Source organism: Salvelinus namaycush, chromosome 42 (assembly GCF_016432855.1).
Source record: "Salvelinus namaycush isolate Seneca chromosome 42, SaNama_1.0, whole genome shotgun sequence".
In the NCBI taxonomy this organism is placed as follows: domain Eukaryota; kingdom Metazoa; phylum Chordata; class Actinopteri; order Salmoniformes; family Salmonidae; genus Salvelinus; species Salvelinus namaycush.
The window spans coordinates 18,640,255-18,657,577 of record NC_052348.1 but is presented as its reverse complement, the minus strand read 5'-3'; the positions used below and the strand labels follow the sequence as shown (position 1 = coordinate 18,657,577).

Genomic DNA, 17,323 nt, shown 5'->3' with positions numbered 1-17,323 from the left:
TTAACAAACACATCTCTCACTGTCCTTTATCTCTCTGGTCATTAACAAACACATCTCTCACTGTCCTTTATCTCTCTGGCCATTAACAAACACATCTCTTACTGTCTTTGATCTCTCTGGCCATTAACAAACACATCTCTCACTGTCCTTTATCTCTCTGGTCATTAACAAACATCTCTTACTGTCTTTGATCTCTCTGGCCATTAACAAACATCTCTTACTGTCTTTTATCTCTCTGGCCATTAACAAACATCTCTTACTGTCTTTGATCTCTCTGGCCATTAACAAACACATCTCTTACTGTCTTTGATCTCTCTGGCCATTAACAAACATCTCTTACTGTCTTTTATCTCTCTGGCCATTAAAAAACATCTCTTACTGTCCTTTATCTCTCTGACCATTAACAAACATCTCTCACTGTCTTTTATCTCTCTGGCCATTAACAAACACATCTCTCGCTCTCTTTTTGAAACACTCTCAATGGTTTATATCGCCATTGAAAAGTAGCCCTGAGGGATGAGAGCCAAAACATAAGACACATAATGAAAACATCTGTCTATCCCTCTCTTTCTCTCTCTCACCCCTCTCTCCATCTCGCCACCTTCTCTTTTTCTCTGTATACCCCCCCTCCTCCAAATCTCTCTCTCACCCACACACTGTCTATTTAACTCACACTTAAAAAGGCTTTCTAAAGATAGAATCCTGAAGATAAACAGGAAACACACAGTGTCATGGCAACAGCATGGAACTGACGACAAACACCGTTCAACTCCAGAATGGTTGTGGTGGCAAAATACAGAGAGTTTGACCTCCAGCTGTGTGTATGAGTGTGTGTGAGAGAGTGTGTGTGTGTGCCTACCTGCATGCATGCATTTGTGTGTGTTTGCATGTGTGTTTGCGTGTGTGTGTGTGTGTGTGTGTGTGTGTGTGTGTGTGTGTGTGTGTGTGTGTGTGTGTGTGTGTGTGTGTGTGTGTGTGTGTGCGCAGCTGCAGCTCATTAACAATTAGACTCTGAGAGATGGAGAGAAAAGAGTCTCTCCTTCAGTTAAGGTCCCTTGGGGCCCCGTCTTCATCAAAGGGCCTTTCTCTGAGATTCTGAGTTTAGGTCCCAAAGGTGAGAAAGATGAGATAGAGGAGACAGAGAGAACAGAGAGAGATGAGAGAGACAACTGAGAGAGATGACAAAGAACAGGGAGAGATGAGAGATGAGAGATGAGAGATGAGAGAGAGAGAGAGAGAGAGAGAGAGAGAGAGAGAGAGAGAGAGAGAGAGAGAGAGAGAGAGAGAGAGAGAGAGAGAGAGAGAGAGAGAGAGAGAGAGAGAGAGAGAGAGAGAGAGAGAGAGAGAGAGAGAGAGAGAGAGAGAGAGAGAGAGAGAGAGATGAAAGTGAATGATGAGGTAGAGATGAAGGGATCTGAGTCCTACGGCTGATGACCTGCTGGATGAAATACATAGGCCACATTTTTTCTTTCAAAAATGTTTCTCAAACCAGAACCCTGAAGGAAGACTGTTGAAATGGACCATGAAGGAAGACTGTTGAACTGGACCCTGAAGGAAGACTGTTGAACTGGACCCTGAATGAAGACTGTTGAACTGGACCCTGAAGGAAGACTGTTGAATTGAACCCTGAAGGAAGACTGTTGAATTGAACCCTGAAGGAAGACTGTTGAACTGGACCCTGAAGGAAGACTGTTGAAATGAACCCTGAAGGAAGACTGTTGAACTAGACCCTGAAGGAAGACTGTTGAAATGAACCCTGAAGGAAGACTGTTGAACTGGACCCTGAAGGAAGACTGTTGAACTGGACCCTGAATGAAGACTGTTGAACTGGACCCTGAATGAAGACTGTTGAACTGGACCCTGAAGGAAGACTGTTGAACTGGACCCTGAAGGAAGACTGTTGAACTGAACCTGAAGGAAGACTGTTGAACTGGACCCTGAAGGAAGACTGTTGAACTGGACCCTGAAGGAAGACTGTTGAACTGGACCCTGAAGGAAGACTGTTGAACTGGACCCTGAAGGAAGACTGTTGAACTGGACCCTGAATGAAGACTGTTGAACTGCATTGCAGAGATATTCCCTGAATGTCTTCATCAAACCAGAACCCGGAAGGAAGACTGGGGCAAAACAGACGACGTTGGCTTAGATTGCTGATAACATGTAAACTCAATTTCGTCTCCAATGTTTATTGAAAACATAAATAAAGTTGCACAATGCGCATTTGTCTCTCAAATACATTGTTACAGTTGTTGGTTAGCTAGCTAGCTGGCACATTTTAACCCTATTCGCATAGACCTCAGTCAAAACCCCTCAAAACAAGACAGCTCGGAGATTCCAACCAGCGATCTTTCAGTTACTGACCTAATGCTCTTAAGCGCTAGGCTATATGCCGCCACATAGCAGTTTCTTGTCCTTGTTGCTAGCTACCTGGCCATCCAGAATCACAACAACACACAACCTTCTACCCCTTTGAAGCGCGAGTACATTGTTTTCATGACGTTGTCAGCTAACCCGTCTATAGGGAATAGGGTCCCATTTGAGACGCAGCCAGTGACTTGTGACTGAACATGCTAACAGGCTAACATGCTAACAGGCTAATATAGTGTGATTATAGGACATGGTAGGCAGTGACTCACGATGTTGACTTGTAGTGGACCAGAGCCTGTTCTGAGCAGTCTCCTCCTGCAGCTGCCAGTCTCTCCATCACCAGGACACATTGAGGATGACTGGGAGTCTGCTGTATGGGACAGACACACAGACAGTTCAACCACCACACACACACGCACACACACAAGCATGCGTACACCAACATGCACATACTGACACAGGCAGGCAGGCACGCACACACACGTGCACACACTCATGTAGTACCTGTGTGTCCCGGGAACAGGGCCAGAGTGGTGAGGCTGCTGGGGGGGAGAGGGAGGGAGTGACACCTCTGAAGAGACACTCTGAGGGGGGGCTCTAAAGGTGATGCCCCCGGGGGACGAGACATGGCCTGAAACACACTGGACAGTTACGCAAGCACACACCCAACGTCTCTCACATACAGTACATACAGATCCCCCAAACAACACATCTTCTTTCCTTCTCAGAGTGTAGAACATTTAAACCCCACAGTATATTCTGGTGCATAGTTTCTGAGTGCATGCCACAGACAACCTTGTGATACGATATGAATCATTCCTACCAGTCAGGTGATACAGTATGAATCATTCCTACCAGTCAGGTGATACGATATGAATCATTCCTACCAGTCAGGTGATACAGTATGAATCATTCCTACCAGTCAGGTGATACGATATGAATCATTCCTACCAGTCAGGTGATACGATATGAATCATTCCTACCAGTCAGGTGATACAGTATGAATCATTCCTACCAGTCAGGTGATACAGTATGAATCATTCCTACCAGTCAGGTGATATAATATGAATCATTCCTACCAGTCAGGTGATACAATATGAATCATTCCTACCAGTCAGGTGATACAGTATGAATCATTACTACCAGTCAGGTGAATGAGTCTCCAGGTGAAAAGTTCAGAGGGTGAGTTATTATAATGAGGGAATAATGAATGGACAGAACATATGGGAGAGGTGACGCAGAAAATTGGCCACGGACAGAGAAAGAGTGAACGAGAGAGACAGCAGCAGAGAGCGAGAGGAGAGAGAGAGATCAAGAGAGCAGAGAAAGAGCAGCTCAAGGAAAGGAGGATATATGAATACAGCCTTGTAGAAATGGGTCAGAGCGTGTAGCATTGTTGTAGAGTAGGAGGGTATAAATACAGGGTTTGTAATCTCCTCCCATCAAAGCGTGCAGAGCGTGGTGTGGTTGATTCATTACTGGCCCTACCAGCCAGGAGGACTACAGCCTATATTTAAATGAGGGTTGGCAGAGACTACTGGTCAGTCTCCACACACACTCCCACTTTCATTCTCTCAGCAGTGGGATAATGTGTGTGTGTGTGTGTGTGTGTGTGTGTGAGAGATCTTACTCTGTGACTCTGCGCGGGGTCTGTCTCCACGGTAACGGAGGGCTCTATGACAGAGCATGGCCTGGCCAGACCGCCCGCCTGTCTCCGACCCGGCAAGAGGTGCATCACGGGACCGGGCCTGCGTCTGTGCCGGCACAGAGAGCCCCCTGTGGCCTGCTGAGCAACGGCAAACGCACAGCCCTCTGGGAAGGGACTGCAGACTCGGAGGTCGACCAGTGCTGAGGCGGGACGGGGGCGAAGGCAGGGGGGCTTGGGAGGGGCAGGGGTCTTCACTGGACTAGAACAGGACTGGACTGACCTGGGTCTCCTCAAAACACTGCCTGATAGAGCTCCCTAATCAACCAACCAATCAATTAATTCATCAATAAATCGATGAGTCAATCAATCAATCTGGTTCTAGGTAACAATTCCATCTCACTCCATTCACAACCCTGATTTCCATAGTTGGTTTCCATTTTAGATTCCTTACAGGAAAATCCACTGTTAGACCAAGCCCAGTATTACTACAACTCACTGTAGTGCAGTACAGGAGAGACTGACATGTCCTGACTCGCTGTGAGAGAGACACCGGAGGGCAGATGAGATGAGTAATCTGAACGGTGTGAGGAGAAGGAGGTGTATGTGAAGCTGCAGTTAGGGTGGGGGCAGTCACACACACACGCACACGCACGCACGCACGCACGCACGCACGCACACACACACACACACACACACACACACTGTTTTCTGTTGCACATATTTGCTCTACCGCGCCTGATTTTACTAATTGAGGGCTTTAAATTAGTTGACTGGCTGGGGCTGGAATAGAACACACGTGTGGAATGTCTCAGGGATCCCTGAGGACTGGGTTGGGAACCACTTTTAGAACTAAATTCCCATGTTTTTTTTAGAACAAGATTTGCTGGTGTGTTTTTGTGTGACAGGAAGGGGCAGGAAGGACAGACTACTGTGGTCTAACGAACACTCTCTGACTTTACTTCCTCCTCTGGCCAACAGATGGGGCAAAAGAATACCCACAACATGCTCTCTGTACATTACCCTCTCTAACAGAGAGAGACCTACAGTCTACTTATTCAATGTTGTGCAGTACAAGTAACTGTTATGAGACTTGCATAAAGCATTTAGATGATTTCTGTTTTTAAAAAGCAAAAGAATAATGATGTTTAACAATGTTAGAAAGGTTTACAATAAGACAATGTTGTAATGTAATAGTATTGTAATAGCGACATAATGACATGATCTGATAATGACGTAGAATGAATTAATGATTCGATAGGACTGAATAAAATGAGGTGATGACTTACAAGAACACATTTTTATCATTAACAGGCACAAATTACAAATAACTATTTGAATTCCTTACTGAATTGATTTGCAGTCCCTTACAAAAATGTTTGTGGCAAATTGTAGCAAAATTGCTGCAAACAAAATAGTGTGTCACAAAATGCTGCCAGAAGTTTGCAAATGTTTTCCAGTGGTGAATCTGTGGTAAACCTTTGGCAACAATAATATTTATTGCCACTAGTGACAAACAGTTCCCCAGAGGTTTTTTCCCATCAAGATTCTATTTGAATCTATGGCAAACCTGTGGCAACAATATTTATTGCCAGCAGTGGCAAACAGTTCACTGGAAGCCATTTCTGGTGAACACGTGACTTCCAAGACCAGTAACCGCTGAAAGGGATCAAGGGGATTCGAAAAATTTGTTGAAATATGGAAACCAAACTAGCTACCTACCAGTGAGTGAAATGATTAATTAAACATCCTAATAAACTTTTAAATTGGGTTAGTTAATTGATGGCTAGTTAGCAATGTCATATTTTATGGGATAGAGTGAAACACATTTTGTTGATACCAGTTTCAATCTGTCAGCGCCACTGACTGGCTAGCGCTTAGCTAGCTAACATTAGCTATCATAATATTGCACAATTAATGTGATCGCTAGCTAGCTAACTAATGATTTGCCGAAACAATTATATTTTTCGGTGAATACGTTGATGTCTTATTATACCAATATGCATTTCAATATGCTAGTATCACTGTTCAGTAGCATGTTTGCTAGCACAACAGCTAAGGTAACAACAATATGAGCTGACTTGACATCCAAGCCAGACTTCACATTTGCAGATGGATACCCTTCCCCTACCTGTGGTGTTGGAAGAGGCTGTATTGGTAGAAGGGTAAATCAACACCCTGGGAAGATGTTTGTGGTGCACTCGATCATAACACTTTATTTGAGTGTATCATCTTCAATCTTGATGAGGTAAGTAAATGCATATAGTATTCTCAGAATTGTAGGCCATACATTCATTCTTTGTAACAATTAGAACTTTCCTTGCTTTAAACTAGTAGCTAGCTCATCTTCATCATGTGTTGTTCCATCTCTGTTTCTAGAAGCAATCAGTTACAAGACAAAAAGACAGACTGAGGCCTTCAATCAAATGGAAGACAAAGAAATATGCACTAGGTCAAGGCTTCTTGCATGGATGGCTTTGAGATGTAAGTTAACAATAATTCATTTTGGAACATTAATATGAATTGCTATATTAGGCATAACTCAATTTGATGTTGCTTTTCTTCCACCCAAGCCTTATATACCTGAGTCAGGAAGAAGAGACCACTAGTAGTCCCCAGTCTAGATTGAAAATCATAATTAGTTGATAAGTTTGAATCAGTTGTGTTGAGACTTGGCTGAAGAAATATGTTGTATACTGTGGCTCTCTATGAACAGCTGGACACATATTAAAAGCTAAGTCCCAATTTGTGCATGCTACATCGTTTGTATATACAGTGGCTTGCGAAAGTTTCACCCCCTTGGCATTTTTCCTATTTTGTTGCCTTACAACCTGGAATTAAAATGGATTTTGGGGGAGTTTGTATCATTTGATTTACACAACATGCCTACCACTTTGAAGATGCAAGATCTTTTTTTATTGTGAAACAAACAAGAATTAAGACAAAAAAACAGAAAACCTAAGCGTGCATAACTATTCACCCCCCCAAAGTCAATACTTTGTAGAGCCACCTTTTGCAGCAATTACAGCTGCTAGTCTCTTGGGGTATGTCTCATAAGCTTGGCACATCTAGCCACTGGGATTTTTGCCCATTCCTCAAAGCAAAACTGCTCCAGCTCCTTCAAGTTGGATGGGTTACGCTGGTGTACAGCCATCTTTAAGTCATACCACAGATTCTCAATTGGATTGAGGTCTGGGCTTTGACTAGGCCATTCCGAGTCATTTAAATGTTTCCCCTTAAACCACTCAAGTGTTGCTTTAGCAGTATGCTTTGGGTCATTGTCCTGCTGGAAGGTGAACCTCTGCCTCAGTCTCAAATCTCTGGAAGACTGAAACAGGTTTCCTCAAAGAATTTCCCTGTATTTAGGGTCATCGATCATTCCTTCAATTCTGACCAGTTTCCCAGTCCCTGCTGATGAAAAACATGCCAACAGCATGATGCTGCCACCATCATGCTTCACTGTGGGGATGGTATTCTCGGGGTGATGAAAGGTGTTGGGTTTGTGCCAGACATAGTGTTTTCCTTGATGTCCAAAATGCTCAATTTTAGAATCATCTGACCAGAGTACCATCTTCTTCATATTCTTACCATTTTTTAATAATGGATTTAATGGTGCTCCATGGGATGTTCAAAGTTTCTGATATTTTTTTATAACCCAATCCTGATCTGTATTTCTCCACAACTTTGTTCCTGACCTGTTTGGAGAGCTCCTTGGTCTTCATGGTGCCGCTTGCTTGGTGGTGCCCCTTGCTTACTGGTTTTGCAGACTCTGGGGCCTTTCAGAACAGGTGTATATATACTGAGATCATGTGACAGATCATGTGACACTTAGATTACACACAGGTGGACTTTATTTAACTAATTATGTAACTTCTGAAGGTATTTGGTTGCACCAGATCTTATTTAGGGGCTTCATAGGAAAGGGGTGAATATATATGCACGTACCACTTTTCTGTTTGTCATTCTTTTAAATTTTTTGTGGTTATTTTTTTTATTTCACTTCACCAATTTGGACTATTTTATGTATGTAGATTACATGAAATCCGAATAAAAATCTATTTAAATTACACGTTGTAATGCAACAAAATAGGAAAAATGCCAAGGGGGTGAATAGTTTTGCAAGGCACTGTACACTGTATAGCAATAATATACAAGGCAGAAACATTGTTTCCTTGCTGAAAAATATATAGAATGCCAGTTTCAGTGAGAAGCACAGTAACATCAAGGCAGCTTTGTAACAGCTGACCCTGTTTTCCAAAGCCAAACCTGCCCATTAGCCGCTGAATCCATTTCTTAAGATGCCAAAATATAAAGTGTTAAATTGTTTTCAGTATCCTAATGTTGTTTTTGTTTTGTGTTTTCTGATTGGTTCAGTTCATGTTTTCAACAAGCTTTGGTCGAAGGACTTCCACAGGGCCGCCATCTCCAAAGTTCACTCAAAAAGGCAATAGTTCTGAACTGGGTTTGATTTAGTTGTTGTTGTTTGAATTATTTACATTTTGTTAATTATCTTTGAAACTTCCATTGGTTGAATGCTATTGCTCAATTAACACTTGGCTCATGTAAATTCTGTAGTTGCCCCTTTAAACATCCTAAGGTCAACATCCCCATAGTGTTCACATTTCTCTCATGTAAATGCAGCTACGTAAAAATATGAAATAAAACATGTATTTGGGAAATATCAGGTCTTTGCTCTTTTCTTCATTAACCTGCTGATCATTTCAATTTGGATTGGATTTGTTTATATCTGTTAACACATGGTGTTTAGTATGTTTAGTACTGTATGTTTAGTTTAGTTATCTCTGTGAGAAGCAAGTTAATTTAAAGTTATATGTGAGTTGGTTCATGTAGATATAACATTTCAATGTTGTTAACACACAGTCACCAAAAACGGGATCTAATTTGTACATTCATACGGAGTTTTCAGCAAACAGTAGAATGTTAGTCATATGTTTCCCAGAATTGTTTGCCAGAAGTTTACAAGTCGTCGCAACAGTTTGCCACAAAACTAATTTGCATGTGAAAATATGAGCTTGCCACAAATCTGCAGTAAATTGGCCAAAGGTTTGCTACAACTGTTAACCAGAAACCTGTTTCTTTCAATAAGGGGTGTTGAACATAAAACAGTTTTCATGTTTATCATCAACATACTCACCTTAAATACTTCCTGGTGGCAGTTTCCTGCTGGCTCCCTAGTGGCTACGGTCTCTCCTTCCCGTAACTTTGATTGGCCGTTTGGAAGGTGTGTCTGATCCGAGACAGGTAGAGCATCCTCGGAATCCAGATAATTTCCTGAGTGTCCCTCTCTTTCCTCTCTTTCTCTCTCTTCCACTGTAGACAGACATTCTAAGTGGTCTCTGTCTCCCACTGTCTCTTTCTGAGTCTCTCTCTCCAGCCTTGAGTGTGGCACGTGATTCTCTACTGTGGCTACAGAGGTGTGCCGTGTCTGTCTCTCTGTCTGTCTGACTGTCTGGCTCTCTGTCTGTTTGTCTGTCTGTCTGGCCGTTTCCAATGAGCTCACACACACCAGGCCGTTAACGCTTGGTGAGTCCGGACATACCCTCCAGGCCTTCAGCACCACCTGAGGAGACCGTCTGCCTATCAGAGGAGTGGGTGAGGCAGGGTCACAGGCAGGGGAGCGAGGGGGGTGAGGGGTCAGGGGTGAGCCAGGTGTCGGGGGACACTCTGGATGTTCCTCACTGCGGAGGGTCAGGGACACACTGTGGACGTAGTCCCCCAGACGCTGCCCTGCTCTGGGGGAGTCCAGTGGCGTCCGCTCCGCTCCCCCCTCTGGAGGAGAGAAGGAGTGAGAAGACATCCTCCATTTTCTAGCCGTCTCCGCAACGTTGCTGAAGAACTTAATCAGACCCCCAAAATGTCCGCCTTTGCTGTCAGAGTGCTTTGGAGCCGCTGGTTGAAAGTCCCTGATGCTCTCGAAGTCCACCGAGCCGTAGTCAGAGTCCATGGTCTTGTCCAGTGTGTGTAGCTCTGAGTCAAAACTCCTCTCTGAGTAAGCCGGGTTCCCCTTCCCCAGGACAGAGATCTTCCTCAGGTAACTCCACACGTCAGCTCTCTTAGACCTCCTCCCACCCAGCGGGGCCTTGGGGCCACCCCTCACACTCTGCTCCTCACACACTCCTGCTGAGGTAGTGTTACAGTTAGAGGAGTGGTTGGCCTGCGCCTGAGCCTGGACCTGAGGTCTCTTGGTGTAGGAGACTCTCTCTGTGGGCTTAGAGCCGTTCTGGGTAACAGGCTCCAATAGCGAGGGAAGATGGTGTCTGTCCAGGGTAGCTGTCAGATCCATGTCCTCAAATGAGCAGTCGAACTCGGCGGTGTGTCCGGCATACGAGTGCCTCTTGGCGTAGTGGCGGAGTGTGCTCCTACCGGGATGCAGGGCGGGCGAGGGGAGGAAGTCCCGGCAAAACGAGTCGTCCTCCATCTCTCCGTCTCTGAACTTAGTGTTGGACCCAGACATCTTCCCCACCCTCCCCTTGAAGACACCCGGAGAGCGGAGCTTCTTGATGGAGCGGACCTTGTCAGCGAAGGACAGTTTAGGGATGGAGGCCTCCTCTCCAGGGAGGATCATGGAGTGAGGTCTTCTGTTATCCAGTTCTGAAGCCGCTTTACGCCGGGTCAAGATCTTCCAGATGCCTCCTGTAGCTCTTGGTCTACGGTTGACATCCGGGTGCTCCATCCCAGGGGTCTGAGGGGGTTCCTGGGTCTCTGCCTGTCTATCCCCAGCCCCCTGCCACTGTCCCTGGGCATGGCCTGGACCCTGACCCTCTTCTTGACCCTCTCCCTGTCCCTCTCCCTTCCCAGTCTCCTGGATAGATACAGTGCCGGTCTCATTCTGCACATCCAGAGACACGTTGAAGACTTTATTGACGAACCCGTTGGGGTCGCTGCTGTGGGAGGCGGGGCTGTCCGTGTGTTCCATCCTCTCTCATCTCATCCTACTACAGCTAAGTCAGCTATCAGCTCCGTCAGCTATCAGCTCCGTCAGCTATCAGCTCCGTCAGCTATCAGCTCCAGACCGCACCATCTCGTTCACCCACACACCTGTAGAGACAAAACACACAGCACAGCAATTTGTCAGCTCTCTTATACTCACACACACAATTCAATTAAAATCAATGAAAGAACCCTGTATTTATCTCTGAGGGGCAATACGAACCCTGTTTTTATCTCTGAGGGGCAATACGAACCCTGTATTTATCTCTGAGGAGCAATAAGAACCCTGTATTTATCTCTGAGGAGCAATAAGAACCCTGTATTTATCTCTGAGGGGCAATACGAACCCTGTATTTATCTCTGAGGGGCAATACGAACCCTGTTTTTATCTCTGAGGGGCAATACGAACCCTGTATTTATCTCTGAGGAGCAATAAGAACCCTGTATTTATCTCTGAGGAGCAATACGAACCCTGTATTTATCTCTGAGGGGCAATACGAACCCTGTATTTATCTCTGAAGGTCAATAAGAACCCTGTATTTATCTCTGAGGAGCAATACGAACCCTGTTTTTATCTCTGAGGGGCAATACGAACCCTGTTTTTATCTCTGAGGGGCAATACGAACCCTGTATTTATCTCTGAGGAGCAATAAGAACCCTGTATTTATCTCTGAGGAGCAATAAGAACCCTGTATTTATCTCTGAGGAGCAATACGAACCCTGTATTTATCTCTGAGGGGCAATAAGAACCCTGTATTTATCTCTGAGGGGCAATAAGAACCCTGTATTTATCTCTGAGGAGCAATAAGAACCCTGTATTTATCTCTGAGGGGCAATACGAACCCTGTATTTATCTCTGAAGGTCAATAAGAACCCTGTATTTATCTCTGAGGGGCAATACGAACCCTGTTTTTATCTCTGAGGGGCAATACGAACCCTGTTTTTATCTCTGAGGGGCAATACGAACCCTATTTTTATCTCTGAGGGGCAATACGAACCCTGTATTTATCTCTGAGGGGCAATACGAACCCTGTATTTATCTCTGAGGGGCAATAAGAATCCTGTATTTATCTCTGAGGGGCAATACGAACCCTGTATTTATCTCTGAGGGGCAATAAGAACTCTGTATTTATCTCCGAGGGGCAATATCAACTCTGTATTTATCTCCGAGGGGCAATAATAACCCTGTATTTATCTCCGAGGGGCAATAAGAACCCTGTATTTATCTCAGAGGGGCAATAATAATCCTGGATTTATCTCAGAGGGGCAATAAGAACCCTGTATTTATCTCAGAGGGACAATAACAACCCTGTATTTATCTCCGAGGGGCAATAAGAACCCTGTATTTATCTCAGAGGGGCAATAAGAACTCTGTATTTATCTCCGAGGGGCAATAACAAAATTGGTGTTATTGTACAAAGCTTGGAGACTTTGCTTGAGTTCAGCCAAATAAACCCTTCATTCATAATATGTCATACAGACCTGACCACACATCAGATTTAGATGCCCCACAAGACAAGATACAGGTACAGCATAGATACAGTACAGATACAGTACAGATACGGTACAGATACAGATACAGATACAGTACAGATACGGTACAAATACAGATACAGATACAGATACAGTACAGATACGGTACAAATACAGTACAGATACAGTACAGATACAGTACAGGTACAGATACAGGTACAGTACAGATACAGTACAGATACAGTACAGATACAGGTACAGTACTGGTACAGGTACAGTACAGGTACAGGTACAGATACAGATACAGTACAGTACAGGTACAGTACAGGTACAGCACAGGTACAGGTACAGTACAGGTACAGGTACAGATACAGATACAGGTACAGGTACAGGTACAGTACAGTACGGGTACAGTACAGGTACAGCACAGGTACAGGTACAGTACAGGTACAGTACAGATACAGATACAGGTACAGTACTGGTACAGATACAGGTACAGGTACAGTACAGGTACAGGTACAGGTACAGTACAGATACAGTACAGGTACAGTACAGATACAGGTACAGTACAGGTACAGGTACAGTACAGATGCAGGTACAGTACAGGTACAGTACAGATACAGGTACAGTACAGGTACAGATACAGTACAGATACAGGTACAGTACAGGTACAGTACAGATACAGGTACAGTACTGGTACAGAACAGATACAGGTACAGTACAATACAGTACAGATACAGGTACAGATACAGGTACAGATACAGTACAGGTACAGTACAGTACAGATACAGGTACAGATACAGATACAGTACAGGTACAGATACAGGTACAGTACTGGTACAGATACAGATACAGTACAGGTACAGTACAGGTACAGTACAGATACAGTACAGGTACAGTACAGATACAGGTACAGGTACAGATACAGATACAGGTACAGATACAGTATAGGTACAGTACAGATACAGTACAGATACTGGTACAGGTACAGTACAGGTACAGGTACAGTACAGATACAGATACAGGTACAGTACAGTACAGTACAGGTACAGTACAGGTACAGGTACAGTACAGATTGCTGTTTGTATAATACTGGTGCATAAAGAGTGCAGTTCAAAAAGCTATGGTTGCATCCTAAATGGCAGCATATACCCTATAGTGCAGTACCTGTGACCAGGGCTCAAAAGCAGTGCCCTATATAGGCAATAGGGTGCCATTTGGGCGCAGACCCTATCTCTCATCACTTGTAACACATGACTTAACATAGTAGTCATGGTCTTACATGGAACATTCTATAAAGGCATGCATGACTGACACATTTTTGGGGGGTATTTGAAATGAGCTGATGTAGGGTGACTTGAAATAAGTGAATCTTTCATCTTGTGTGCAGTACAGTGGTCCCTTTAAAGTGAGTCAGCATTATTTAAACATCCACCCTCATACCCCTCTATACCCCCGCGAGCCCCATTAGCCCAAGTAATTATACAGAATACAGCAGCACACACACCAGGATCCCGCGTTGCCATGGAAACCGAGCCCTATGGAGGTGGTGGTGATGTGTGTGTGCAGCACCAACTTGTGTGTGCGTTGATATCATACGACAGATCCCCTTCATCTGAGGAGGATGACTGAGAGCTAGGCCCAGCCTCCATTCACTCTCTGTTCCACATATTAATGCACTATCCTTGCCTAGGTCATTTGAAATAGGACTATGCCCTATTAGCTAACATTATGTGGACAACAACCCCCCCCCCCCCCCCCCCACAAGAGTAGTTAGGAATACATGTAGCTAGATGCAGTACTAATCGCAGTAAACTAATCGAAGAGGTGTGGTTACATGTAGTTAGAGTATTATAAACTAATCTACGAGGTGTGGTTACATGTAGTTAGATACAGTATTATAAACTAATCTACGAGGTTTGGTTACATGTAGTTAGATACAGTATTAGAAACGAATCTAAGAGATATTTATAATTATAATTACATATAGGCCCATACAACCCTATAAACTAGAACAGGTGTAATTTATTCAATATCACTAGGATTAAAATAGGCTCTTATCAAAGATTAATAAAATGGAAAAAATATATGTCAACACGACACTTTAAATGTGAATAGTTTGCCTCACGTTATGTTTATTTACTGTTTTGAATAGGCCTATACAAACGTGAAAGTAAACTGAAAGTGTGTCGCTAAAGAATAAATCATGATAGGCAACGGTAAGAATCGGCTATAGACAATCTTGAGAAATGTATTTTTTTTCCCCCTCATCGAAGTAATTTATCCGACCCATTTAACTACAACCGTCCAATAATTCGTTACAGTAGCCTATAGCCTCTATTGCAATTTATACGATAACGATAACGAACGTAACAAGTGAGAAACGTTTACGAACATACGTTTACAAAATTGTTGTAACCTACCAACTTGGTTTCGAGAGTTGAAACTCCTCGATACATATCAAACTTCTGGACAAAAACGTCATCTTCGAAACAGTTACGGTAAGTAGGGTACAAAAACAGCGGTTGACTTCCCACCCGGTAAACTTTTTATAGCTATGAGTAACGCTGAAATTATGCTGTGGCGAGTTCTTCGTCTTTTGACGGTGGGCTAATAATCCCCTTTTAGTTCAAGAAATCTTCCTCATAACTCTGAAAATGTCAAAAGTTTTCTCTCTGAGTAGAGACTGATGAACACTCTTACCCTTTAAGCTCGAGCAGCAGACAGTGGATCAGCAGCACCGACTGTATGATCAGCAGCCAGGGGCACACACACAGGCTCACACACACACACACACACACACATGCACACTCACACACACATTCATAGTTGTATTGAAACAAATTACCTTGATAGACCTAGTTTCCTAAAGATGTATTTTTTATCAGTTTCTTCTGAAATGTAATTAGTAAACTGCCCACTAGTTCATTTAAGTAGCCAAATAACCTTAGCGATATAATGGTTCAACTTAAACATGCCAGTGAAAATACATGATTGAGTGAAGAGGGGTTTCATTGGCTGGACCCACTTTCAGGAATTGCTTTGAATGTGAAAATCCTTCTATTGAAAGGACACAATGGGTCAGAGCACACAGGGGAAACTGAATTCACAAAAACTAAACAGCTTCAGAATCTTTTAGCTGTGAAAGAGGAGATGGTGGGGCAGGTGACTAAATGTCTGTCCTGTTTCTGGCCCATTGTCATCGCATGGCGTTCTCCCTTCTACACAGGAAACAGTGGATCTTACAGCAATGGGGGGACAGGGACGGGACGGGACGGGACGGGACGGGACGGGGGGGGGGGGGGGGGGGGGGGGGGGGGGGGCGATTTGGCTGACAATGGCAGGAAGCCTGTCTGAGTGCATGTAAATATCTGTGTATGTGTCCCGCCCATCTGTGGACCTAAGACCCCATAGAATGGTCCTGGAGCACCTTGCTGTTTAGTAACTGTGTGATTTATCCTCCATCCTCTTCCTCTGTAACTCTTACTCTACTGTTATCATCCTCTTCCTCTGTAACTCATACTCTACTGTCATCATCCTCTTCCTCTGTAACTCTTACTCTACTGTCATCATCACGCCACTCAGGACAGTAACATCCAGGCTCTTTACATGACCCCTTGTTTATCAAGATGACAATCCTTAAAGGCACAATGAAGATGTCCTGCCATGGCGGGGCTGCCCTGGGCTGAAACACAGACGCAGGATTGTGGAGAGACCGTTATAGGATAAGAGTCATGAAGTGTTTATAATAGGGTCAAATAACTTGAAAATACTTGAATAGAAAAGTAACATCCTCTTTACATGATAACTTGACAGCCTTCATAATAATAACCTGAAGACTGTACAGATATAGTATCTTAATTTGATCACCCTGTTACAGGAGGACTTTCGTGCAATGCAGGAAATCTAAAACTTGTAGTGTATTTGAGATTGAAAAAGTCTTCTGAATTTTGTAATTTCACCTTTTTTTTTTTTTTAAATAAACCCCTACAAATATTATTAATTATAATCTGCATAATAATTCACATTTCCTGTTGTTGCAGGATTATGTTCCTGCTGTAGTAATTTATCTCAAATTAAGGTCCTACATATCTGTATTTTATACACACTAAGTGGCAGCAATGTAAAGTATTGTAATGTCTGATCCTCCTCTTTCTCAATTCCTTTCTGTTAAATTAAGTGATTCGATTAATTCTAAGAGTGATGGAGAAAGTGAGAGAGAGAAAGAGAGCGCGCGAGAGAGAGAGAGAGAGGCCAGTGTTTGACCAACTTAATCTATAGGTCTACAGTCCTACATATGTTTGAAATTAAAACATATTTCAAGGGGAACATTCACAGTGGCGCATAGAAGAGGGCCACTTTGCAAACCCTAGGAGAGTTGGTCCTGTACCTTGGCTGTTTGGTGTGTAAATATACAGTATGCAGGCTAGCTACTGATCTTAGGGTGTTAGAACTGTGTGTGAACATAGCTACTGCTCTTAGGGTGTTAGAACTGTGTGTGAACATAGCTACTGCTCTTAGGGTGTTAGAACTGTGTGTGAACATAGCTACTGCTCTTAGGGTGTTAGAGCTGTGTGTGAACATAGCTACTGATCTTAGGGTGTTAGAACTGTGTGTGAACATAGCTACTGATCTTAGGGTGTTAGAACTGTGTGTGAACATAGCTACTGCTCTTAGGGTGTTAGAACTGTGTGTGAACATAGCTACTGCTCTTAGGGTGTTAGAACTGTGTGTGAACATAGCTACTGATCTTAGGGTGTTAGAACTGTGTGTGAACATAGCTACTGCTCTTAGGGTGTTAGAACTGTGTGTGAACATAGCTACTGCTCTTAGGGTGTTAGAACTGTGTGTGAACATAGCTACTGCTCTTAGGGTGTTAGAACTGTG

At 43.6% G+C, this 17,323-nt stretch overlaps 1 protein-coding gene across 1 annotated transcript in view; it reads right to left on the bottom strand.

The window, feature by feature from the left end:
- LOC120034696 overlaps positions 1–15,207 on the bottom strand; it is a 98,171-nt gene extending 82,964 nt beyond the window's left edge. Inside the window, exons 1-5 of the mRNA XM_038981300.1 lie at positions 15,140–15,207; positions 9,168–11,071; positions 3,998–4,330; positions 2,872–2,998; positions 2,637–2,737 (exon numbers count right to left, since the gene is read on the bottom strand). Of these exons, the coding sequence (XP_038837228.1) occupies positions 2,637–2,737; positions 2,872–2,998; positions 3,998–4,330; positions 9,168–10,949 (2,343 nt within the window). The 5' untranslated portion in view covers positions 10,950–11,071; positions 15,140–15,207. The remainder of the gene's footprint in view (positions 1–2,636; positions 2,738–2,871; positions 2,999–3,997; positions 4,331–9,167; positions 11,072–15,139) is intronic.
- Between the last annotated feature and the right edge of the window lie 2,116 nt (positions 15,208–17,323).